Source organism: Sinocyclocheilus rhinocerous, unplaced genomic scaffold (genome assembly GCF_001515625.1).
Source record: "Sinocyclocheilus rhinocerous isolate Xijiao unplaced genomic scaffold, SAMN03320098_v1.1 scaffold1127, whole genome shotgun sequence".
Lineage (NCBI taxonomy): Eukaryota > Metazoa > Chordata > Actinopteri > Cypriniformes > Cyprinidae > Sinocyclocheilus > Sinocyclocheilus rhinocerous.
The window spans coordinates 280908-306928 of record NW_015632463.1 but is presented as its reverse complement, the minus strand read 5'-3'; the positions used below and the strand labels follow the sequence as shown (position 1 = coordinate 306928).

At 36.8% G+C, this 26021-nt stretch overlaps 2 protein-coding genes and 1 long non-coding RNA gene across 4 annotated transcripts in view; 2 read left to right on the top strand and 1 right to left on the bottom strand.

Moving 5' to 3' along the window:
• Positions 1–17954, top strand: part of LOC107742381 (neuroligin-2-like) — a 31360-nt gene extending 13406 nt beyond the window's left edge. The window contains exons 3-7 of the mRNA XM_016555330.1: positions 6387–6572; positions 14604–14869; positions 14982–15135; positions 15689–16055; positions 16165–17954. Coding sequence (XP_016410816.1) covers positions 6387–6572; positions 14604–14869; positions 14982–15135; positions 15689–16055; positions 16165–17086 — 1895 coding nt within the window. The 3' untranslated portion in view covers positions 17087–17954. The remainder of the gene's footprint in view (positions 1–6386; positions 6573–14603; positions 14870–14981; positions 15136–15688; positions 16056–16164) is intronic.
• On the top strand, positions 10502–12059 carry LOC107742358 (uncharacterized). The gene is made up of 3 exons (XR_001640303.1): positions 10502–11463; positions 11631–11711; positions 11824–12059. It is a non-coding gene; the product is annotated as an uncharacterized LOC107742358 (long non-coding RNA).
• Positions 17955–17966: 12 nt separating the features above from the next.
• Positions 17967–25667, bottom strand: epob (erythropoietin b). Of its 2 annotated transcripts, none has more exons than XM_016555297.1 (5): positions 25501–25667; positions 22387–22514; positions 22222–22308; positions 21682–21846; positions 17967–21031 (listed from the first exon to the last, which is right to left on the bottom strand). In XM_016555297.1, exons 1-5 carry the CDS (start codon positions 25514–25516, stop codon positions 20867–20869), a joined length of 561 nt encoding a protein of 186 aa, XP_016410783.1. In that variant the 5' UTR covers positions 25517–25667; the 3' UTR covers positions 17967–20866. The 2 variants fall into 2 exon arrangements, with proteins under 2 accessions (XP_016410783.1, XP_016410784.1); XM_016555298.1 differs by having other exon boundaries at positions 17967–21028.
• Positions 25668–26021: the final 354 nt, after the last annotated feature.

Sequence of the window (26021 nt, the reverse complement as noted above, 5' to 3'; positions counted from 1 at the left end):
GGGGGCACGAGCCCCTGCCCCTTTAATCACCGATGCTAAAGTGCCCTTTCATTCTGGGCTGCGATTTCAACTGAGGGGGACTTAAATTAAACAGTATTGTAGTATACAGTGCATACTATGCAGTATGTACCAATGCCAATGTTATTTTAGCATTATTTATATGATTGCAGTTATTAATATTAGGCAACAAATTTTTAGTTATTAAATTAGTCAACTAATTTTCATTTAGTTTAAATTTTTCAATGTAATATTTATATTTAATTTTATTTCAGCTTTATTTCATATAACAAACATGTTTTTAATTAACAGTATCATATGGTTATTGAAGCATATTTGTTTCTACTACCAACTGTTATCAAAAAAATACTATGTAAAACATTTTATTACAAACAAACTTTTTAAATGGTAGTGTGCTAAATTATTGTCATATGACCTCACCAAATTGCACATTACAATCTTGGTTATCATCTTGGAAATAAATGCTGCATATGACAGTAATTTAGTTGCTGGCAACATTTGAGCAGAAATGTTAAAAATCTCTTAAATAATTTGTTAGACTAGAAATGGAAGGTTAAGTTGAACAGGTTGCATTGTGGGATACAGTACCCAGTTAAGTAGGTCAGCTGGGTATCCCGTGCCTACAGAAATGTGCATGCTGCGCACAGTATGCATACTCAAACATAGACACGGATTCAGCACCTTTAGAATTCTCCTAATATGAAACTATTATAAAAAGACCTCATGTCCACACTTCCCCCACTAATTTGCACTACAGTTGTATTTGTAATGCACTCGGTGACTTCACTCATCTTTAGGGACTCGCCTGTGGTGGCCTGATCCAGCAGTTTGATGAATACGTAATCTGTCTCTTTTTCTACGTGTTGTCCTTGACTCGTGAGTGTGACGCTTACAATGTGAGTTAGCACACATTCAGTTACCTGCCCTATTAATTTCATTTAGACAATACGGCTATGTTCACACCACAGCTCAGTGTGGCCCAAATTATTTTTTTCCCCAGATTTTGTTTTTCTTGGTGAGTATGACCAACAAAAAATCACCTGTATCTTTTTTTTTTTTTTTTGTGGCAATAAAACAGAAATGTATTTTATGATTTACAATGTAACTTAAGTATATACAGTCAGGGTGGAATTCATGCAATTCTTATGGCAATCTAATGGATTCATCATAATTGTGCACTTGATTTGGTGTGAACGTTGCACTACTGTTCAGTAGTTTGGGGTCGGTAAGACTTTATATATAGCACTACTGTTTTCTATTTCTGAGGTATATATCTGAAGGATCATGTGAAACTGAAGACTTTAGTAATGTCTGCTGAAAATTCAGCGTTGCCATCACAGGAATAAATGACATTTTAACATCTAGTAAAGTAGAAAGTGATTAATTAAATTATAATAATATTTTTTGATCAAAAATATTGCAGCTTTGGTGAACATAGCGACTTCTTTTAAAAACATTAAGCCTGTGATTCATAATTTTTTTAAATCACAAATGTAAATTAAAAAATCTTAATCAGTGTAATTTTGTATTATTTATGTACTATTATAGTATTTATTAATATTTTGAATCTTTTATTTTTATCTTTTAATTTCTATTACAGAAAAAAATGTAAAAAATTATTCGCCTTGGTACTATTTTCACAAGTAAGTGTATATTTTCAAAACTCTTAGAACAAAAATCCAAACTGATCACACTTGTAATTATACATGTTTTCAATCAACATAATCATTGTTTCAAAACATAAGATTATTATAATATATATTGAGAATGTGATTTAATCACCAAAACACAACAGTATGATCTTCTTTCAGTTTAGTACTTTTAACAATCAGTTAATTCAAGAGCAAACAATGCAAGATATATGTTTCAAACCACCTTTGTTGCTGAAATAATTACAGTGATACAGGCAATAATTGTACACTTACCTAACTTGCATAACTCACATAAAACACTTAATGTTTGCATAAGTATTTATCCAGTGTGTTATCAAAAGGTGTGATGAAGGTCTGACATGGCCAAAAGGTTTTGAGCGAGAACAGAGTTCACTGTCAATGCAGTAAATGTCCTCACTGTGCCATATGACGGAATCTATACTATAGCTGAACTTTTCAGATGAAAGGTGAGTTATAGTAGTGTGCAGTCTCTACCATGGTAATGGTTCTATATAAAGTATCACATGGCATAATGTAATGTAACTTGCGTATTTGATGCCATCTGTCTCCCTTCTTCTGATACATCTCTGATCAGTTCATCTCCCTTGTATCCTGCTATATGTTCACAAATTTCAAAACACACAGTTTTACAAATGAGGATCAAATCATCAAAGGGAGGTTTTTGGCAATTTTGTCAGGTTTTGCTAACTTGTGGGTACCAATTTGTCCCCAAAATATGGTTACGTAGGTACACACACACAAACACACACTGGTATTCCTATCATTATGGTGACATCCCATAGGCGTAATGGGTTTTATACTGTACAAACTGTATATTCTATCCCCCTACACGAACCCTACTCCTAAACCTAAAACTTAACAAAAAGGATTTCAAAGATTGCCATCTTAGGGTTTACCTGAACCACACACACACACTTACAAAATAGTGGTTATCATCTAAGATAAATCACTTATAGTGTCAAAATAATTCATTACATTTGATTATCTGTAAATTGCAAGCAAGTTCTTTAAAAACTATATCTATTGAATCTATATCTATAGATATCTATAGATGCACCAAATGATTCACTGATTAACCATTATGATGAGTTAGATTCAATAATGTATTAAACTGAATGAGAAGACATGCAAATGAAAAGTTTGATAGTAAGACCTCATACCTCCGCTTCCTCCTATGCATCACCCCCTCCAGAAGCCTGTGGTCGGTAAATGAACGGCGGCTCGTGATCCCATCGCAGAGAGGCACAAAATCACTCTCGAGGATGTTTTCTTTCACCATACCCTGTTGGTGGAATGACCATCCGAACAGCCGAATCCCTCACTATCTTCAAGAAACAACTGAAAACTCATCTCTTCCGTGAGCATCTAACCGCCTCCAATAATAATAATAATAATAATAATAAAAAAATACAAATTCTATGCCTTCACTTTTTCTGTTCTCTTATTATCCTCCTGTCCTAGCTTTTTAATATTTTGAACGATATTCCTCAACTGTAAGTCGCTTTGGATAAAAGTGTCTGCCAAATGAATAAATGTAAATGTAAGAGCTTTATGAAAGACTGAAGTTGCTGTGAATTAAACATTTATAAAGATGAAACACTTATTTTATGTAGTGAAAAGGATACTTTGTGATTGTGTGTATTGTACTAAGACAATTGAAAATATGCTGAAATGTTTGAAAAAAAAAGTGCACTTTTGATGATCTGTTGTGATACTAAGAGTTTTGAAAAATTAACAATTGCTTGTGAAAATAGTACCAAAGCGATTGAAAAAAACAACAACATTTTAATAGTTTTAGTTACCAGTAGCAACACTGATCTTAATGGTTTACACAAAAATAAGGATTCCATATCTAATAATATGAATTAATGATTCCATATTTAATCATATAAATTCAATAATATGAATAATATTATTCATTCAGAGGGTTAAAAAAAAAAATCATACAGACCCCAAACCTTTGAACAGTAGTTTAGGTGATTTCAAGGAAAAGATGCAAAAAATCTAGGCTATATTTATTTAAAATATATTGAAGCTAATCACTGCTAATGTTTTATTTTGTCATGGAAATGATTGCACGGTTTAGGATAATGATGTCGTCGGCCGTGAATACACGCTACTGTTTTGCACAGCATGTAAATGAATGTAGCAGATGCAGCAGTATCCTTTATAACAAAGTCATTATCGGCCTGTTGGAGTTTTAGACGTCAAAGGCTTTTTTTTAACATCTGTAACGAACATTTTCAAAGAGCTCTATTTCTGTGTATCCCTCCATCTATGACACACTAGTAGAGCATTTTACATGTAGAGATGCCGAGTGTGTGATCTGTTTTCCTATTGTGTGTTGTTTGTAATATGATGTGCCATATGTTGTCGCTTGTCATCTTCCTCGCAGGCCTGACTCCTGAAAACAACATGGCAGTTTGTCTTTTTCCCTACTCATCCCTCTTAGTTTCTTTGACATGCTCTCTTTCTCTAAAACACACACGCACACACAGTCACACTCACTGAGTCTTTTATTGGGTCTGAGGGCACATAGCTTTTAAGTGCGGGTCTATTTTTATCTCTTTTTCCCCTCTTATGTCTTTTCCCCATTTCTTGTAATATTCCAGAGGAAGCCTATCTTTCACAGTGTGAAGAGTGGTTTCTTAGACATGTGAAATATGTTTGAAATTCCCCTTTTTTCTCGCCACATTTTCATGTTTTCAGTGCATCACCAGTTCAGTTAGAATAGTAAAATAGACGGTCTTACATAAGCTCTTTAGTTCTCATTTACACTGTGACTCCAGAGCCTCACACACCCCATTTTAATGAGCGGTAGCATGCATTATTCGTAGATGTCCATAATGGTATATGGGCCTACTGTTTTGAAGTATGTATGTGGATGTGGTCACTTAAACTTTTTCTACCCAGAGAACAACGGTCCAAATGTCTAAACTGGCTAATCGGCAAGACTCATCATAAAGATGGGCTTGACAAGATGATAATAAGCTGTGATAACAGTTAATGCATCAAACCCACCCCAGCACCCCTGAGGTTCAAGGTTCTGAGCGTTGCAGAAGAAAATGTGTTCTGCCAAAGCTACTGTGATTGACAAGTGTGAAGACACTTATGTTTTTGAGCGATTATAACTAGATTTATGAACTAGGGATGGAATGATTTGAATCTTTTGAATCAGTTTGATTCATTCGTTCACTTGTTCAGTCACTGTTCCTGTAAGCTGTATATCCTGCAGTGACTTGTAGCACTGAATCACTCACATAAAAGATTTGTTTAAAAAAACATACTGCTTACGTATAATGTGCAGTATACACTAAATAATATTTTCATTATGCATTGATAAACATGCTCAATTTTACAAATAAATTTACTTCAATCCTATGAGAGAAAAAAGTATTTTAAATACTGACATTCAAATAATGTTCTGTTATACTGTAACTGAAGACACATATGTTTTTGAGTCATAGATTTGTGAACTAGCAATAGAATAATTTGAATCGGTTCTGATTTGTTCATTCATTTGTTCAGTCACCGTTACTGTAGGCATCAACTCGAGTAACTCAGAGTCATGTTCATTTAGACCAAAGGATTCGTTCACTGAATGATTCAATTAAAAGTTTCAAAAAATATGTACTGTTTAATGTCTAATGTGCAGTATACATTGTATAATGTCTACTATTTTTTCATTATGCATTGATAAACATGATAAATTTTACAATCAGTTTTACCCATCTTAGTGTTTTAAATATTGACATTCAAATAATATGTTCTGCTAAAGCTTTCACTGTACTGTAATTAAAGACACATATGTTTTTGAGTGATTATAAATAGATGTAGGAACTAGCAATGGAATCATTTGGATCTTTTGAATCAGTTTTGATTCATTTGTTCATTTGCTCTGTCACTGTTCCTGTAGGTTACATACCCAGCTGGCGACCAGTGAATGACTCAGAGTCATGTTCATCTTGGCCAGATGGTTCAGTCATTAAATCATTCACGTAAAAGATTCATTAACTAAAACGAATGTACTGCTTAATGTCTAATGTGCAGTATACAATGAATAATGCCTATTATTTCTCATTATGTATTCATGAACATGGTCAAATTTACAAACAATCTTACTCCAGTCTCATGAGTACAACGTGTCTTAAATCTTGACATTTAAATAATAAGTTCTGCTAAAGATTTCATAGTACTGTAATTGAAGACATACTGTATTCACTGAGTGATGTTCGTGTAGACCAAAGAATTCAGTCATTGAATTATTCACTTTCGCAGATTTTTTCAAAAACTCTAATATACTATTGTACTACTAATGTACTACTACTACTTTTTGTTATGCATTGATAAAAATGCTAAAACATACTCCAATCTAGTGAGAAAAAAATGTCTTAAATCATGACATTCAAGTGTTGTATAAGTCATATCAGCCTATATAATTCATGACCAGTTCAAGTCTATTGTGAACATTAATAGGAATCATTCCAAATGGTAACAGGAAGTTCCAAATGAACATGACTAATTAATGCTTTAGTCCTCTGCCTTACTTCATTCTTTCAGTTTACCAATGCACTTTGCTCTTCTTGGCCTCAGAGTGCTTGATCTTGGTCAACATGTATTGATCATGGTCTTTTATACCTTTGGTCCACATTGTCTGTTATCTTATCTCCAGTCTAACTCTCTCGCTCTCCGTAGGTTTTCTGAGCACTGGAGATCAGTCAGCGAAGGGGAATTATGGGCTACTGGACCAGATTCAGGCTCTGCGATGGCTCAACGAGAACATCGGACACTTCGGAGGAGACCCAGAGAGAATCACCATATTTGGCTCTGGGGCTGGAGCCTCATGCGTCAACCTTCTCATCCTGTCCCATCATTCTGAAGGTTTGAAACTCTGTTACCATGATCATCAAAAAAAATCCCATCATTCAAATCAAGGGTCTCCAAACTCGGTCCTGGAGGGCCGGTGTTCTGCAGAGTTTAGCTCCAACCCTAATTAAACACACCTGAACTTGCTAATTAAGGTCTTACTAGGCATGCTGGAAACTTGTTGTGTGTTGGGACAAGTTGGAGCTCAACTCTGCAGGACACCGGCCCTCCAGGACCGAGTTTGGAGACCCCTGATTTAAAGGAAGGTCACCAAAAAATTTACATTTATTAATTGTTTGCTTATTTTAGGACGCTTTTTTTCCCCAATCTATTCATTTATTGAAAAATGCATTTAAAAAAAAATGCAAGTGTAATTCATACACATACAGTATTACCATTCAAAAGTTGGGGGTCAGTAGAGTAGTAGTTTTTTTTTTTTCCCCTTTGAAAGAAATTAATACTTTTGTTCAGCAAGGACCCATTAACTTGATCAAATGTGTCAGTAAAGACATGTATTATGTTACAAAATAGTTCAAATAAATTCCTTTAAACTTTCTATTCATCAAAGAATCCTAAAAAATGGTATCACTGTATCAAAAAGTGTTTTGATCATGTTCAAGAAATGTTTCATGAGCAGCAAATCAGCATATTAGAATGATTTCTGAAGGATCATGTGACACTAAAGATGCTGAAAATTCAGCTTTGCATCACAGGAATAAATTACATTTTAAAATATATTCAAATAGAGAACATTTATTTTAAAATATTACTATTTGTTTACTAATATTACTGTTTTAATGAAAAACATTCGGTCAGAAGAGGTCAAACTTTCAATAGTACAATGACTTGATTACACATATTTCATGATGAGAGTGTTTTTCATCATTCCTGTATTGAATTTGATTTTGGATGAACTGTCCTGATGTCATAATGAAGAAACAAGCCTAATTATAAAAAGAAAACCATAGTAAGTAGTTTGACAGAATCTTTTATTCTTATTTCTTAGAAAAACTACAGTTTTTAAAAAATAATTATTAAGATGTATACACTCACAAGGTATAATGAAAAGTAGTAATGAAGTATTACTTATGACACTCCATGGTATTTTAGATTCCTGACATTTAAAATTTCCTTCAAAATGGTATGCATGTTTTATAAAACCAACATCAGTAGAAAGATGATATTTCTAAGAACATGATGTGTGTTTTAGGTTTTTCTGTCTCTTTATCATTGACACTTTCATTTGCCAGGTGAAAAAGAAGTACTCTTAAATGTACTAAAAATTGTGAAATTCAGATATTTATATAGTACAGTTAGTATATTTGTACTATAAAGAATATTTACAGTACAGTTGTACTTCTAACATGCTTACTTGAAGTGCATTCAAATGTATTGAATTGCATTTTAATATATTTTTAAAAAGTATACTAGAAGTTCTTTAGTAATAAATATATGCTTAGTTACGTTTTTAAGAAATATGATAAAACACAAGCATACTTTTGTGACATTTTAGTGAATTTACAGAAATCAACTTATTTTACTTTTATTTAAAGTATATTTTATGGTTACTGTATGTGTAAGAACATAGTAAAATGATTCAGCGTTTAGTGGGTTTAAAGTATATGTATCTAATTTATAAACCATACAGTATGTAGACCTACTGCAATATATTTTAAATATGTATGTATTGATTGTGCTTCAGCCTGCTTTTCAAAAGGAAGATGTCTTGAAAAACATTTTTAACATTTTAATATATTACATAAAGTATATTAATTCACTCACACATGAATACATTATAGATATAAAATATTCAAATGCATTCTTACATTGTGTTAAATTTATAATTATTAATTATGTTATAAATAAATGTATAATTTTGTCAACTATACCTTAGTAATAAGCATGTTAAATGTTGCTCGGTTTTACTTGTTTGTACTCGAAAAAGAATACTAGGCTATTTTGTAATACAATTCAAATATATTTTAATTTCACTTTTAAATACATATCATGATACATTACTTGTAATAGGCTCATATTTAACTGTATTTTCCACAAGCATTTCAACATTGTATTATTTGAAGTGCATCATAAATCATTTTTCCAAAGATATGCTTAAAATCCCTATTTATTTACTTGTTTATGTGCCTAAATTCAAACAAGCTCAACCTACCACGTGATGCGCGAAAACAAACCTCATTGGATTTTGTGGAAGCTCAGGCGTGTTTGCTTAACGTGTTAGAAAACCTGATTGGTTCTCGAGCCCCAGACAAGCACGTCTGAGCTTCCGTTTACCAGTTCTACTGTGCGTGTGTGTATGTGCGTCGATGGATGTGAATACAAGTCTAAATTAAAGCTGTTAAGTCATATAGAGTGATCATGTCTCTTCAGAGGACTTGGAAAAAACCACTCGATTTATATGGATTATTTTTGCGATGTTTTTGTCTGTGATGAACTTTTTGAACCGTGAACAGTTTTGGTGTCTTTCAGCAGAAGGACATAAATCTGTCAGATTTCATTAAAATATCTGTTTTGGTTTCAAAGATGAACGAAAGTCTTAAAGGGTTTGGAACAACATGAAGGTGAGTACTTGATTACAGAATTTAGAACTGAACTGTTAAATTAAATAGAACATTTATTGTTATATATTATTTTTTCCCCAGCTTCTTAAAGCGTCTATGTATGGAAGCCCGTTTCCGCCACTGAATTTAAAAAAAAAAAAGTAATTGCGACTTTTTATCTCACAATTCTGACTTTTTTTCTCATAATTGCGTGATACAAACTCGCAATTCTGATATAATGATATATGATATAAACTCACAATTGCGAGCTAAAAAGTCATAATTATGAGATATAAACTCACAATTTTGAGAAATAAAGTCAGAATTGCGTGATATAAACTCGCAATTGCGAGACATAAAGTCACAATTCTGAGAAATAATGATGAGGATGAGAAATTTTTTCTCAGAATTGTGAGTTTGTCACGCAATTCTGACCTTATAACACGCAATTGTGAGTCAGATATAAACAGATAAAACGAGATATAAACTCGCAATTATAAAAAAGAATCATATGACCCCTTTAACCCGCAATTGACCTATTGGTAAGCCCCTCCCCTCGAACGCAGATGAGCCAATGGCAGTCGAGTATCAGTTGCACGGGGAGTGGAACTCAGACATCTTTAGGTTTCAGTGCCATAGAGTAACATTGGAAGATCCGAAGCTTGCATTGTTTTATGGTGTTTATGCTACAAAAATTGAAAAATATCTGCTCAAGCAGAACGTTAATGTCATCTTGTGCTTCAGCAAGGTGTCTCTGGCTAAAACTAGCTAACGTTAACGTTAAAGTTAGTGAGTCCATGCTAACATAAAAACTTAAATAGCTAACTGTTCTCACGTCATGTACTATGCAGTGAAAGTCAAAAACACATAAACGAAGGTCTATATTAGAGTGTCTCTCCATATTAATCTGGTTAAATGTAAATTAATTTAATCTTACTCTGTGGTATATGAACGGTGTTGATCCGGGATGTTGTCATTGCGATCATGACGACCTTACTTATTCAGCATCTAAAGTACAGTGTTTATTTGGGATGTTGTCATTGCGATCGTGACGACCGTAACATAATTCTCCCGTTTGCATTGTGATCTGTATTTTTACATATTTATTTTAATATCTTTTATATATCCCTCCATGGCATATTTAAGTCCCACTTGAAGGTCCATCTGTGTCCCAAATTTATCAGAAACGCCTCGGAAGGAGGTTTTCACTGACAGCTGTCATTGTAAGACAGTGAGCAACTCCGTTTGTTTGTCCGAGTGAGCAACAGTAACTAAGGGGGGCGGGGCTTACCGATAGGTCAATTGCGAGTTTTTATCTCGCAATTGTGACTCTATATCTCGCAATTCTGACTTTATAACTCGCAATTGTGAATAACCTTTTTTTTTTTTTTTTCAGTGGCTGGAACGGGTTTCCATATCTATGTGTGTAGATTTGGAACCTCAGTATTTTGTGACTAGTTAAGTATTTCATTTCTGTTACTTGTCATTACCAGTTGAAAGTTTTTTTTTTCTTTTCTTTTTTTTTTTAAATGTATACATGCTAAGACGAAGCAGACACGGACAGATGAAGATATTGCCCGCAGAAATACAGCTTCTTGGTGATAAGTTCCATTTGTTTAACTAAATTTAAGATCGCTTCTGAGTTTTTCCTAGGTGGATAGAGCTGGTGTACATTTGTAAATGTTAGCTAACACGTGGAATGCTAACATTAGCCGCTGTAACACGAAACTGACTTACTAGCTAGTTATCTAACAACTGTAGGCACTGGATATACAGTATGGTTGCTTAAAGTCTAGGTAGTGGCATTTTGTCTCTTAAAACAACTATAAAAACATTGTGCAATGTATTGGCAGAAAGAATAATTTGTCATTATAGCATGTACACCATTAACATACTTTTTTTTTTTTTTTTATTAAAATGAAGTTGTGATTTTTTTTCCTCAACAATTTGGCCTAATTGTAATGAAGTAAATGTTCTTTGAATAGTTTGAAAAACACCACATTATGACCATACAATTACTTCATCTTGAGCTGGCCAGCCACCTCGGTAGCGCTTGTTGATTAGTGTTTATATTCCTTCAAGTTTTACTACTTTATTGCCTGTTTGATTGTGGGTACAAAGATTAAACTGTAAAAAGGGCTGAGAAGGATTTGATTATATTACCCACCAGGTACATTGTGCTGTCATTGTTAAAAAGAAAACACTAATCATCATTTGCCTGCCTGTTTTTTTTTTTCTTTCAGTATTTTATTGTGAAATATTAGTTAATTTGTTGTTTTCAGATCAGCTGCTATTTCAATAGAAGACAAATTTAAATCAGATCAGAGAGACGAGCAAAGAAGAGAGTGGTAAGTGTTTTAATCTCATGTCAGTGAATCTCAAAGGTTTCATTCTGGCTGACATATTTCTTAATAAAGTGATTATTGGGACTCTGAGAATCATGCTAACTTTGGATTCATCACTTCTGTTGTAAAGATGTTGGGCCTCTTATAACCTTATGTTCAATGTAACACAGAGTATTGTATGGTGACGACAGACAAGAGGATAAAAACGGACACTTATGTCAAGCTTGATGAGGATTTAAAAGCTTTGAAAGGTAAACTGAGAACAGTCAAAGAAATTCTAATGCATATCTATGCAAATTATAATGCATATGATATTCAAAAACACCACTCAAAACCACTGATTAATTATTTTTCCTTTCACAGACCCTGTGATGAAGAAATTTTCAAAGACCAGAGTGTCTGAATTACATGCCCCCAGATGCAGAAAATGCAACAAGTCGTACTCAAAGAAAAGTGAGCCTCCACTTGAAGATGAAGATGGTGACATTTCAAATTTTTCGTTTCTTTGTTTAGTTCAGCCATTTGCAGGCTTGAGTTTGTAAAAAATGCACTTTATTCACTTCTGCACTTTATTGTTTTTTGGTTTGTGATTGTGTGTGTGTGTGTGTGTGTGTGTGTGTGTGTGCGTGCGTGCGTGCGTGCGTGCGTGCGTGCGTGTGTGTGCACAGAAAACTGCATTATGCATTGTTATTCGATGATGGAATATTCATAGTGTACTTTCCAGTAATACAGGTATAACAGAAACTTTCTACAAATTGAAGTATTTCTGTTATACCATTTCACTGATCTTTATTTTAATTTATTGTAATTTACTATAATTATTTTGGTCAAGAGTTTATATATGCTTCTGTACTTTTTAAATGTACTCAATTAATTTATTGGTGTAATGTACACAAGATTTATTGTTGTAAAGTACATTAAAGTTTTCTAGATGTGAAAGTGTGTGTATGTGTGCGTCATGTTAATTTAATGATTTTTGTACTTTTTAATATACCATATTAGAATGCTGAAAAATAGCTTTATAACAATACTACTAGTACTAGTAATGCATTTCTAATTAGCTGAAATGCTATTGAAAATGTTCTTGAAGCACATTAAAGTGAAGCTTAAAATATATAACTGTACCTCAAGAAGTATAAAAGTATTTTAAATAATGTAAAGAAGTACAATTAAGTTACACTAAAGATACTTGAAGTTGTTCCATTTTAAAACAACTAAATGTATTAAAATATGTTGCTATTAGCTTGATATATTGCTATTAAGTTGTTCTTAAGCATATCTTAAAAAGCACTTAACATACTTAGTTATTCTAAAATAACAATGCACTTAGTATAGTATAATAAAAAATATAATAAGTTCATCGATATTAGTACAACTAAGTGTATTTCTTTTTTACCTGGGTTGTCATTGGGCAATTTACTGAACCTCATGCCCTTCCAAACCTGGAAGACTTTTATTTTTGGATATTTGGAATTGTTTTAAAGTCTATAACCCTATTTGTGCTATATATTTTTACAATGTACTATTCTATGATCTAAAATGTTTTATACTTTTTATACTGTGCGGCTGTCTGAAAGTGGGACTGATTTTTGGCAATGCCTTGCAGTATGTGTGTGAGTTTGTGTGCGTGCGAGACTGATTTACACCGCTATCTCGAGATCACACATGCGTCTGCATTTGATGCCAGTTTATAATGAGTACTGTGTGATAAAAATGGAGTGATGTGAGACAAATTCATAATGAGCAGCATGTACAACTATGTGTGTGTTGCAGAAGTGTTCGACTGCAGCTAAGCTGATTCTTAATTGATTTCATAGGGATCTGGAGCTGAGGGGTCTTGCAATAGAGTATTGTGTGTGTGTGTGTGTGTGTGTGTGTGAGACTGGGGGTGGGGGAAACATTTTAATAATTAATAATAGAATCTGCAGATGAAAACCGTGGGACACTTTACATAACGGTGCAGCAGGGTTCTGAAAGCCAAGATGGTTTCCTCATGCTTATCCAGAGCCGTTTCGAACACTGCTGAGCTCACTTTGTCACTTTCACTCAAGTAATGAATCAGAGTTTCTACCTGCCCTATTACAACACATATTAAAAGGAGCTCCTGACTGTTGGTTCATGCTGTTATTGGTTATGCTTTGTTGAAGACAGCATGACCTTTCTACTGTGCACCGTGTTAGCTTAGCAACTTATTTCTCTGACCATTAAAACTAGTTTCAGAACTTTAATTTTATATGTGTAACACAGTTCATATACAGTAAGGTCCAAAAGTCTGAGATGACATTGACAGTCTTGGTCCGAGTTTACATGACACACTGTTTAATTGAATATTTTTAAAGATTAAATACACATTGCACCTCACTTCTCTTTCTAGCCAGCACACAAGGCCAATCATAGTCTGGCATTCCTGTAGCTCAACCAGCAGAGAATGACACTAGCAATGCCAAGGTCATGGTTTTGATTCCCAGGGAATGCATGAATTGATCAAATTGTTTGTCTGTTCAATGCGATGCAAGTCACTTTGGATAAAAGTGTCTGCCAAATGCAAAAATGTACAATTGAAATTATTTTGGTGCATTTGTCTTCAGAAGCCAAGATTCTATTCTCTTCTGATCTGAAGTTAAAATTCGGAATCGGTTGTGTTATTTTCTGAAATTAAGAGTCTATTCTTTTATTAACTTTTTTTTTAAAGTTAAGATTATTTTCTGAAGAATGTGTTAAGAATGAATTTCTGAAGTTATTGCTGTTATTTTATGAACTTGAGCTTCTGTTCTGTTCTGTTCTGAAATTAAGATTCAGTTCTGGTCTTTTTCAAAAATTGAGATTATATTATTTTCTGTTCTGAAGTTAAAGTTCTGCTCTGTTCTTAAGTTAAGAATCCCTTCTGTTCTGAAGTTAAAAAATGTGTTCTATTCTATTCTGAAGTCAATATTCTGTTCTAAAGTTGAGAAACCAGACTGCAAAGCATTTCTTGTGATGGAAATGAGTTCCACTGGCCTTCCCTTTGTGGTGATAAAAGATATTCAGTGACTTTATCTTGCTCATGGTCATGGGTCACACTCTATCCACGTTGACTCACTCACACTATAAGCCTGCTCTTTGACTATTCTTAGTCATTGTCTTGTAACTGGCCCTGGTTTCAGGTTTGTTCCAGAGGGCCATTGCTCAGAGTGGCTCCGCCATATCCAGCTGGTCAGTGAACTACCGGCCCCTGATGTACACCAAGATCCTGGCCAAGAAGGTGGGTTGTAGCTACAGCGACACTGCAGATCTGGTGGACTGTCTGCGAAGGAAGAGCTTCAGGGAGCTGGTGGATCAGGATATCCAACCTGCCCGCTACCACATTGCATTCGGACCGGTGGTGGACGGTGATGTGGTACCCGATGACCCTGAGATCCTCATGCAGCAGGTGTGAATTTAGACACTGCAGGGTCCCAGAGTTTAGAGTGCTTCAGAGTCTAATCGTGACAGTTAATTAGTGAAAGTGAGTACAATGGGTGACATTTGTGTAATGTCCTCAGGGGGAGTTCCTGAACTACGACATCTTGTTGGGGGTGAACCAGGGTGAAGGGCTGAAATTTGTAGATGACAGTGAGGGTGAGGATGGTATTTCAGCTGCTTCCTTCGACTACACCATATCAAATTTTGTGGACAACCTCTACGGATACCCAGATGGTGAGTTTCACTGATACACCCATACATACTCGCAACATAGACATTGACCGGTGTTTGCACTGCCATTGCTGCCACTCAGTCTACAGCACAACGTCAAAAGAAATTATACTACTCACTGAGTTGTATACATGCCAAATTAAATGAAGTGATTTAAAATACATCACTTGTCATATGTACATATTCAACACAATGTAACCTTTTTTAGGGTTTCTAATCAGGCACTGAATGGAATACCTATTAAAATAAATGTTTTGCTTTTGAGGTCCAAATAAAATCTATGAAATCTGTGCATAAGTGTGCATAAGAAACTGTATTACATGTACATTCAGGACTGTCCCACAGATTTCTGCTGGCAACACTGACATACACATCTACATATTCTTTTACCGGTTGTTCAAGGTAGTCAGTCTAATTTTACCCCTCACCTTGGGTGCTTCTGTCTCACTGTCTCCTATATTGGGTCAAGGTGCCCTGCTTTGTGTGACAACCAACTCTGTCTTTCAACAACCAACATCCATCTTTTTCTCTCTTGGTGTCTCTGTCCCTTTTTTAGGTAAAGACATACTGCGGGAGACCATAAAGTTCATGTACACAGATTGGGCTGACCGCGATAACAGTGACATGCGGCGTAAAACACTACTTGCACTTTTTACCGACCACCAGTGGGTGGCGCCAGCAGTGGCCACAGCTAAGCTGCATGCGGAGTTCCAGTCCCCTGTTTATTTTTATACCTTCCACCACCACTGCCAGATGGAAGCACGACCCGAGTGGGCAGACGCAGCACATGGTGACGAGATCCCGTATGTGTTTGGTGTTCCCATGGTGGGTGCCACAGATCTATTTCCCTGCAACTTTTCCAAGAACGATGTCATGCTCAGCGCTGTGGTGATGACATACTGGACCAACTTCGCCAAGACGGGGTGAGAGTTTGATCTGTACGAATTTGTTCACCCAGTGAGACCAGAATACAAATGCAGTTATCTTCCTCTGTCCTTTTTTCTTCTCACTTTGTTTCAATATTTTTTCCAGTGATCCGAACATTCCAGTACCGCAGGATACCAAGTTCATCCATACTAAGCCCAATCGCTTCGAGGAAGTTATCTGGACCAAATTCAGCTCTAAAGACAAGCAGTACCTCCACATCGGGTTGAAGCCTCGCATCCGGGATAATTACCGTGCCAACAAAGTTGCTTTCTGGCTTGAGCTGGTTCCTCACCTCCACACCCTTCATGAGGAGATCATCAGCTCCATAACCACGCGACTGCCACCCGGCAGCCCGCACCGGACCGGTTGGAAGGGCACGGCCCAGAGCCCTGGCACACGCTCTACTCGCCACCCCACGGTCTCAACCTACCCACCCGACCCGGACCTCGAAGGTTCTGAACACCCTCCTGAACGCTTCCCATTCCCGAGTGACACACGGGACTATTCGACGGAGCTGAGCGTGACAGTAGCAGTGGGCGCATCGCTGCTCTTCCTCAATGTGCTGGCGTTTGCCGCGTTGTACTATAAACGCGACAAGCGGCACGAGCTGCTGCAGCGCCGCCATCGGCGCCTCTCACCTCAACGTGGGACGGGGCCGGGCATTGGCATTGTAGGGGCTCCACCCCATAACGACCTGGCATTGAGCCAGGAGGAGGAGCTAATGTCCTTGCAGATGAAGCAGCAAAGGGTGGAACTCGACCATGGCACACCTCTTCCACCGCGTGGTCTCCACGGCGACCTCGAGCCTCTAAGACCACCTGTGTGCCCGCCGGACTACACTCTGGCGCTACGGCGGGCACCTGAGGACGTGCCACTTATGACGGCTAACACCCTTTCTATGATCCCCAGCACCATCACTGGCATGCAGCCCCTCCATGCCTTCAACACTTATCCCCCTGCGCCTGCACCAAGTGCTGGGCATAGCAACAACGCCCTGCCCCACCAGCACTCCACCACACGAGTATAGTAACCCCTCTAAGGGGACCAGGCCCCCCAAACACATAGGAACACAGACCTCCGGTACTAAGAGTGGTGCTCTACACGGATACTGTTCGACACACCACTCCTGTCCTTTTTAAGTCCACTCCCAGCACACTCTCTTTCTCTCTCGTTCTTTCTTGTTTTACTCTTCCTGCTCCTTTCATTCTTGGTGAAGATTTTGGGTGGAGAAATGTTGGCCATTTTCCCTACTCAATACAGCAGCTATCCCCTCCCATTGAGTTTTTTCTCCTATTGTTTCCCCCCTCAAGTTCCATTGCAACCTTTCCCTTTTTCTTTCTTGTCTTCTCCCCAACAGTCTTTTGCTCTGCTGTAGCCATTTCTAGTCCCCCAAAAAGAACAGTTTTTCCTACTTCGGACTGTTTTATAAATCAAGAAAACATACGTGTAAAATATGTATTATTGATAACCTAATAAGGCTATGAATGAAAAAATATTCTACTATCTAATTTTTACCAGCATTCTTGTGCCAAGTACTGTGATCATCGTCCAATCAGACGCAGTCTAGTGGACGGACGTGGAGAGAATCACTTGAAATGGATTTATTCAAGGAATTTGCAGAATTGAGAAAAAAAAAGTGCCAAATTTGTTTTTCTTTTCTTTGGTCTCTCTCTCTCATTTTTGCTTTTTATTTTGCACTGTCACTGTTATTTGCCTATGGAGAGAAATTAACAACACTACAAATATCTATATAAAAAGATATAGATTAATTAAATTTATATCTTGATTGCGCTTTGGGAAAATTGCATGATTTATTTTTAAAGAGGAAAATGGACATTCGAGATTCAAGACTCTTCTTTTTATTGTCTTTTTCTGCAACAGTCTTCTCTCTCTTGCTCTCTCTCTTTCTCTCTGTCTCTCTCTCTCTTTTTTTTTTTTACATCAGCTGTATTTTGTGCACTTCATTTGAAGATTCTTTTCCCTCTGTAGATACATGGTCATATCCGGAAATGAAACTGATTCTTGACGATAATAAAGAGGATAAATAGTTCCCTTCTTTTTTTTCATTTATAATTACGGAAGCTGTACGACAAAGCTCATCTCCTGGAGAAGGACTGATCAGATCCACGATCCCCTCCTCTCCTTTTTTATCCCTTTTATCTCTCTCTCCACTCATATAGTCATCAGTAGTAACCCACACATTACGCCACATTGAGTTAAGGAAAGTTCACTGTGTCGCTCTCTCTTGCCATTTCTCCGTAAAGACTCGGGCTCTGCTGAGTTGGACGTCCAGAGCGACGGGATCAACACCTACACCCGTTCCCGCACAGCTGGAGTCTCTCCGTCTCTCTCTTTTATCCAGAGCCCAAGAGAGCTCATGATGTGTCCAGAACATTCTTCCCCCTCACTGACACTGACCTTTGAGTGATTATCTCAGTTTGAGCTCACTTGTCATCAGGTGGACATCTTGTTACATGCCCTGTCACAAGTCCCCGCAAGACCTTCTGGTTCAACCTCTCACCTCTCAACGCGTTTTTCCGAAATCTCTCTTTCAGGGTGCCAAGAACGATCTGGCTGAGAGGAAGCGTGAGATGGGCGATTTGCGTTCATGTATGCGCATGTAAGTGTGAGTGTATGAGGAACAGCACAAATGTGGCCTCTATATGAGCTCTGGATACTCACTCTGGTAGCTTTGTGCATCAGGTCTGAGCCATAGTGGCGGTCAGAAACTAAACACAGCCTGAAGAGGTATACTGCATTACAGTGGACGAGGCATCACCCCTCATGCCACTTAAATATACATTTATGATCCATAATGCAAGCAACTGTGCATACCGATCTCATCTCCATCCATTTTTTGTTCTCGTCGTCTTGTTTTTGGAGTTTCTTGTCGGTGGGTGGATGGAAAACACAAAGACCACTTCATGTCATGTCATGACGAAAAACAAAAGATGCAAACTGTACATTTTTACAAGTGTAAGAGATGACATGGTCTTTGTAAATATTTTGTTTATTGTTGAGTTCATGGCCAATCGTATCCACTGTATAAACAGGTGCAAGCTCATTCATCCAATCATATCCCTCCACCCACGATTCTGAAGACCATTAGATTTTCATTTGAAGGTTTACAGATACTAAAGCTTCTTTTCGACAAAAGACATTAAATCGTAATGAATGTTGAGGGAAGCGGAAACGAAGCGAATTCCACATTAGAGAATATATTGAGTCAAGAATGAGCGCACTTGATGAGAGTAATTGCATTTGGAATTCAAATTTGCTGCAAGACCCGACAATGGACATGGAGTGGCTGCATCTGATTCTGTTTCGTTTGAAAAACGGAGGGTGGAACCGATCAGGGCCTAATCAGAATATTTTGTTGGAGAGTTAAATGAGAAAGTTTATGTGGGGAAGCTTGTTCTATTTCCTCGTATGAGGCCGTAGGATGTAAATCGCTTGAGTCAGCCCTGTTTTTTTCCGAGAGGCCTGCTGTTTGAGTCATTCTCCTGGGTGTTCTTCATTACGCTTCAGTGGACTAAATGACAGTGTGGGGTATTTGTTTTCTCCTACCTGGTTGTAAGTTCTTAGAAATTTAATGTTACCCAAACCATTGGAGATTTGTTGGAGTGGGGGTGGGATTCCACAGAGTTCTGGCTTATCTCTTTGTTGTGAATTTGAGCTGCATATATTTCAAAGTAGAGAATTTAAACAGTTCATATTTTTCTAAAAAATAAAGGGAGAGAGATGATTCTACCGGCAACTGACAGACATATAAAGCACACTCTCACCAGAAATACATGGTGATACTTTTTGACTGGGTTGCCTATGTATTATAGAAGATTTAAAGAAAAAAAATGAAGAAAAAAAATACTGAGAGTATTAATGCTTGGTCGCCAAAAAAAAAAAAGACTTGCACCTGTTGAGTTTCATTTTGTTGAATTTCAGCAACATACAAAAAAAAGGCTTAAGATGAGGGGACTGTATGACCATAATGGGTCTAAAGAATGAAATTCATATTTCTATTTCCTATACAGGCTATTACACACTGTATGTTGTGTATCTGAACTGGACAACATTAAAAAGGTTATTAAACATACGGACAGGCCTGTCTCCTTATTTGCATGTTATTGTCCTAAATTGTCTACTTGAAAAAATATTTTATTCACTTATATAATTTATGTATACTTGCAGTTTTATTTAATTTTCCTGTTTTGTCCTCTAGATGGAAGCATACTTCATACCACAGCAGCCACACAGCATGTGTCCACATGGCAAACCTTGCTGAATCCTCAAAAAAAGACCTTTGGTCTTGCTGTTAAATGTACACATCTCAGAAAGGACAGGTCCTGTAGTATGCGTACACATAAGGGACACTGCCTACTAAAAAATGAACAAATAACAGCACAATTCATGAATTTGTTGAAAATTGAACATACAAATATAATTAAATAAAAGTGTCTCAGGTGTACTGTAGTCCAGGTGGCTGGATACAGCCAGACAAGCTGTTCGCCACCCTGATATAAGCCTTTGAGTCCACTTGTGGGCTCTGAAACGTTCCTCTGCAGGTTCTTCTGCCATGTTCACCTTGTTGAATAAGTCAAGGTGTCACGACCGTTTTACTTCACTCTACACGTGATGCATTCTCTAGAAACATGACTACAGGCTTTCGAATGCAGAAGACCATTTAAAGAGTGACACCTGGAACTCATAAGCTCTTTAAGATTTAAGATTGAGTAACAAGTCACAATCAAGTGTTCGTGTCTGAGGTTGTGTGTATCTGTGACTGCTGTAAACAGTTCCTGAGTTCGCATCAGCTGTTTTGCCGTTGGCAGGCTGGTGCAGCTGAAAGCAGGAGTCTGACTTTGCCACGCAGGAAACTGCTCTGCACCTGCAGAAGTTCTGGGAGAGAGGAGACTTCCTGCGTCTGTGAGCTGGTAGGAGCTGAATCATCTGGAAGAACTGTGGATCTGGCCTGCTGTGGAAACAGAACAGACTCATTAGGGAAAATTTATCTTAAAAAATTCTAAAATGGATAGATTGCAGCTCTCAAATCTGATTGGATCGCCTCGTAAAAAAATCACAACCCATGAAACAAACCAAGACTGTTTGTACTGCTAAAATCAACTACTGTTAACAGCTTTGACTACTAAGCTAGTTTCCCCTTCCATTTCAAGTGTATTGTGTACTCATATATATACAGTATATATATACTCTAGTACAGGGCTATCCAAACTCGGTCCTGGTGGGCCGATGTCCTGCAGAGTTTAGCTCCAACTTGCCTCAACACACCTGACTGGAAGTTTCTATGCCTAGTAAGAGCTTGATTAGCTGGTTCAGGTGTGTTTAATTAGGGTTGGAGCTAAACTCTGCAGGACACCGGCCCTCCAGGACCGAGTTTGGACAGCCCTGCTCTAGTATTATATTTTAACCATGATTCATTATATTTTGGCACAGTGGGAAATATAACTCCGATTGTATTCGTCATATACACCTAGGATGGCTTGAGGGTGAGTAAATCATTGGGTAATTTTCATTTTTGGGTGAACTATCCATTTAATGTCAGAATAGACCTTACTGTGACAGACACATGTGCTCATAGTCACAACACATCAGTGGTTACTACACCTGTAAATCAAGACTGTGCAGGATCTGGCTGAGGCTGTGGATGTTACTGATGTTGTTATCCAGTGCATTGGCCAGACGAGAGTTGCTCATTGCTTTCATTGCTGTACTCAGGGCCTGAACCAGCAGAGACAGTCCAGTCTGGACCTCCACGGCCTGTTCATGAACCTGGACACATAGATTTACACTATGAATGAGTAGAAATACGTTCTATGTAATACACTGGCTTTAATCGTCTATAAAATACACCAATACTTCAAATCAGGAGGTATCGCTGATATGATGATAACATGAGAAATGCATGGGAAAACTGATAAAAATGGATTTGTACGAGGAATTAATATATCAAAGCCTTTTTAAAGTACCTTTACAAGTAAATATAAACAATAAAAGAGTTTGTGCATGATGTATATTGATGTTTTTGTATTATGTTGTATTACTTATTTGCATAATGGTGGTTTTAAGTATCTAATGTGTATATAAATATGTATGTAAACATTAATTTTTTTTTATATTAAACACAGCTAGTGCATCATGACTCACGTCTATATGTTCCCAAAAAGCAAAGTCAACACTAGTCAGAGGTACAAAGTAGGATTTCATCGCTCCACAGCCTCCTCTGCAACCTCGCTGAGAGAAAAAGAGACAGATGGACTGATGTTTCTGAAAATAACCTGACATGCTGTGTGAAACACATAGAGACCTCACCATGATGACTTCAGAATCTCGAGCTTCTCGTACAAAGTGTTCCAGAACCCTCAGGTCACAGATGGGTCGGAGGGGAGAGACCTGGTTTCCACCCAGCCACACAAACACTATCAAAACCGACACCAGACCTAAACAGACAAATAAACACTGTTATCGCAAATACTTTTACAATTACAGTTGAACCACTGATGTCACATGGACTATTTTAACAATGTCCTTACTAACTTTCTGGGCCATAAAACGTTTCAGTTCAGTTGCTGTCTATGCAGGGTCAGAAAGCCCTTGGATTTGATCAAAAATATCTTAATTTGTGTTCCGAAGATGAACGAAGGTCTTACGGGTTTGGAACTAGTAATTAAGGACAGAATTTTCATTTTGGGTGAACTATCTCTTTAATTGTGTCTTATGAGTGAATCGAATCGTTCACTCAATCAATTTGCTAAAAACCACAAATCATTTGCACAGGTCTCTAATTCACAGCTGCTGAGCATGGATTGAAGAACACAGATAAACCATATATTGTCGCAATCTTATGTCTATTCTATTGATGCTTCATCAGTCAAACCATCTTTATCTGCATTTTATTCAGCTACAGCGATAACTGGATGCCTTTGTCCATATAAGGGATTTCCTGGAAGTATACATCCATATCCATACGTTTTTCTCCAGTGTAGAGAAGTGTACAGGAGTTATGTTTTTTCTCTCAGTGAATGCATAAGATTTCCTGACAAAAATTAAGAAATTACTGTCACAATTTTTTTTTTTCATAATTATTTAACATTTTATAATAAAACCTTAGACATTTCTAATGATTGATAGCTATAGGCTCCCTGCATGATAACATGTCACCCTGCAGTTTTCTGTAAAATAAATGTTTTCTGTAAAATACAATGATATAACAATTATTATATTTATTCTTAAATACTGTTTTGTATATTATAGTGTAGGGCTGCACGATTAATCGAATGCGATTGTCATGCGCATCTTGTCAGCAAAGCCGGTTCTGTGATTAGTAGTAAATCTCCATCACGTGCTTTCAGATGGAGCAGCGTTTACTACACAGAGCCGTAGTTCGCTGACAAGCTATGCAAAATCGCATTCATAATCGCAGACGATTTAATCGCGCGATTATGAAATCGAAGAAATCGTTCTGCGATTAAGAAAACTGTTTGTGTAGCTTGTCAGTGAACTATGGCTCTGTATAGTAAATGCTGCTCCATCTGAAAGCACGTGAAAATACCACATTTAATAACATGTTTTTACTCCAAACTCACTTCATAACGTCAGTCGAGTGTTTGAAATAAATCCTTCTGTAAGATGATGTGGCTTCTTACACAGAATAAGGCACGCAACATATTTCATAGTATTTAAGCAGTGATAAAGTCTATGTCAATTAACATTGCATTATTATATACTTTATTATAATAAAAATTATAATAAGACAAACTCAGATAAACCATTTATTTTCGTAGTCGTGTGTTTATTAGTCATGTTGAATTACCCCCCGTCTGAGTTGCAGCACATCCATCATAGAAACTATAGGCCTATATGATATCATACATACACATATGTGTTATTTATATAAATGTGAACTATTGCAATTGTGGGTTGAGGTGCATATTTATTAATTAAAATATAAAATACAATGATATAAAATAAATCTTAACTATAACTATAATGCTTAGAGAAATGTGTGATCACAAACTTGAGTAGGGGGAGACCGGGGATGGTTGTAACATGTGTCAGTTGTAACACTTCCAATTTCTCCAATCAGGAGAAAGTTACAAATCACCAGATTCACTTCGCACATGCTCAATTTAGTCCTTATTCCATATGTGAATAAGTAGAGAACTGTGGCAGACACCGCAGATTTTAGAGGGGAAAAAAACTTTATTTGATGTAAGAAAGTAACTTTTTTTTTAACTTTTTTTAGTTAAACCTATAAAAGTTACATTATGTTTACTGTATGTCTGTGTAGATATTTTTCATGTAGGTTGATAGTGCTAATATTTTGGCTGTTCGCTGTAGAGTGAGCTAGTTCATGGCTACAAGAATCTGGGTTTGTTGTAACATCAATGAAACATGTTACAGCCTACCCCAAGCAAATTTTTAGTTGTATGTTTATGTTTTCTTTGAATTTCAGTATAGGTCTTGGAAGAGAAAGACAAACTGAGGGATGTCTCTCAGCGTTCAAATGTTCATGTTCAATTTTATTATGGCCAATTGCTATGACAGTAACAAACATGCTTACACACATGCACACATGCCATTCAGTTTTAGCATTATGATGATAATGTAACACACACACACACTCACACACAAATAGTGTTCAGTTGTTGAAGCTGGTGCACATTTGCTCATTTTATTTGTTTTGTTACACACACACACACACACACACGTGTTGGTATTGGTGGTTTACGGGGACTCTCCATAGGCGTAATGGTTTTTATACTGTACAAACTGTATTTTCTATCGCCCTACACCTAAACCCCTCACAGAAAACTTTCTGCATTTTTAGATTTAAAAAAAAACACCATTTATTATGTTTTTTTAAGCCTTTTGAATTACAGGTAGTGTCCTCATAAACCACCTTCATACTGTAATACCTGTGTCATACCCATGTCATTATACAAATTTGTGTCCTCTTAAACCACCCAAACCAGTGCGCGCGCACACGCACACACACACACACACACACACACACACACCAATTATGTTGAAAAGTCAGTGCTGAATAAAAAGCTTTCAACATATTTTTTTTTTTGTCATAATCCTTATTTCATAATGTTACATATCACCCAGGTCGATATAATAATGTTACATCTCACCCCAGGGTATGTTACAACTAACCTATGGGGTGAATTGTAACATTTCACTCCTTGTGTTTGAAACTAAACCATTCATTATCTGTTTGTGCTGCAAAGATAACAGCTGCGTCATTTAATAGCAGGCACTTGTAACTAGTTTAAATCACAATTTGAATGCACTGGCTAACTCCAAGATACAGACAGAAATGTCAAAAATGTTACAACCATCCCCGGGCTCCTCTATTATTTACGACGTCACAAAAGTTTTCTGCTTTAATTGCTCCACCTTATAAAAAGCTTAGCTTACCTGAAAACGTTTGCATCCGCAAGCTGCATTTTTATGATGCATAATGTTCTTAAATCCTTAATTGCGACTTTTCTCGTTGCACCCTTCAGCTCCTGCGCAGATTTGAGCTCAGCACTATGACTCCTGCGTGACCCTGTTCCTCTTGAGTCCTTGATGGTATTCCAGCGCACGCCGTTCTGTCTGTGCTGTTTGACTGTCAACTGTGTTGCTCAATATACATTCAGAGTTTCTGTGTGCAATCCCGTGACGACACTGATCTCACGTTTGAGGGTTCATTTGTTAATCTTTACTAGAAGCACTTATAATTTGGCGACTGTAAATTTAAACAAGCTAAACAAATAGATTGTGCCTTAGCTAAAACTATTTTAATGTTGTATTTTTTGTGTGTGTAGTTATTAAAGCTATTATTATACAGTATTATATAGTATTTTCTAACTAAGAATGTGGTTGTTTTTTTTTTGTTGTTTTTTTTTTGACAGCACCACCATCTAGTGTACAAATACTGAATTACAGCCAGCCAT

Bases quoted from the DNA above. Each gene is read 5' to 3' on its own strand.
- epob (XM_016555297.1), bottom strand. The intron at 22,309-22,386 runs GTGAGGTCTCTA...TTTTTCTCTCAG, and splicing joins GAGATTCTGAAGTCATCATG to CGAGGTTGCAGAGGAGGCTG. The intron at 21,847-22,221 runs GTGAGTCATGAT...CTATGTGTCCAG, and splicing joins CTTTTTGGGAACATATAGAC to GTTCATGAACAGGCCGTGGA.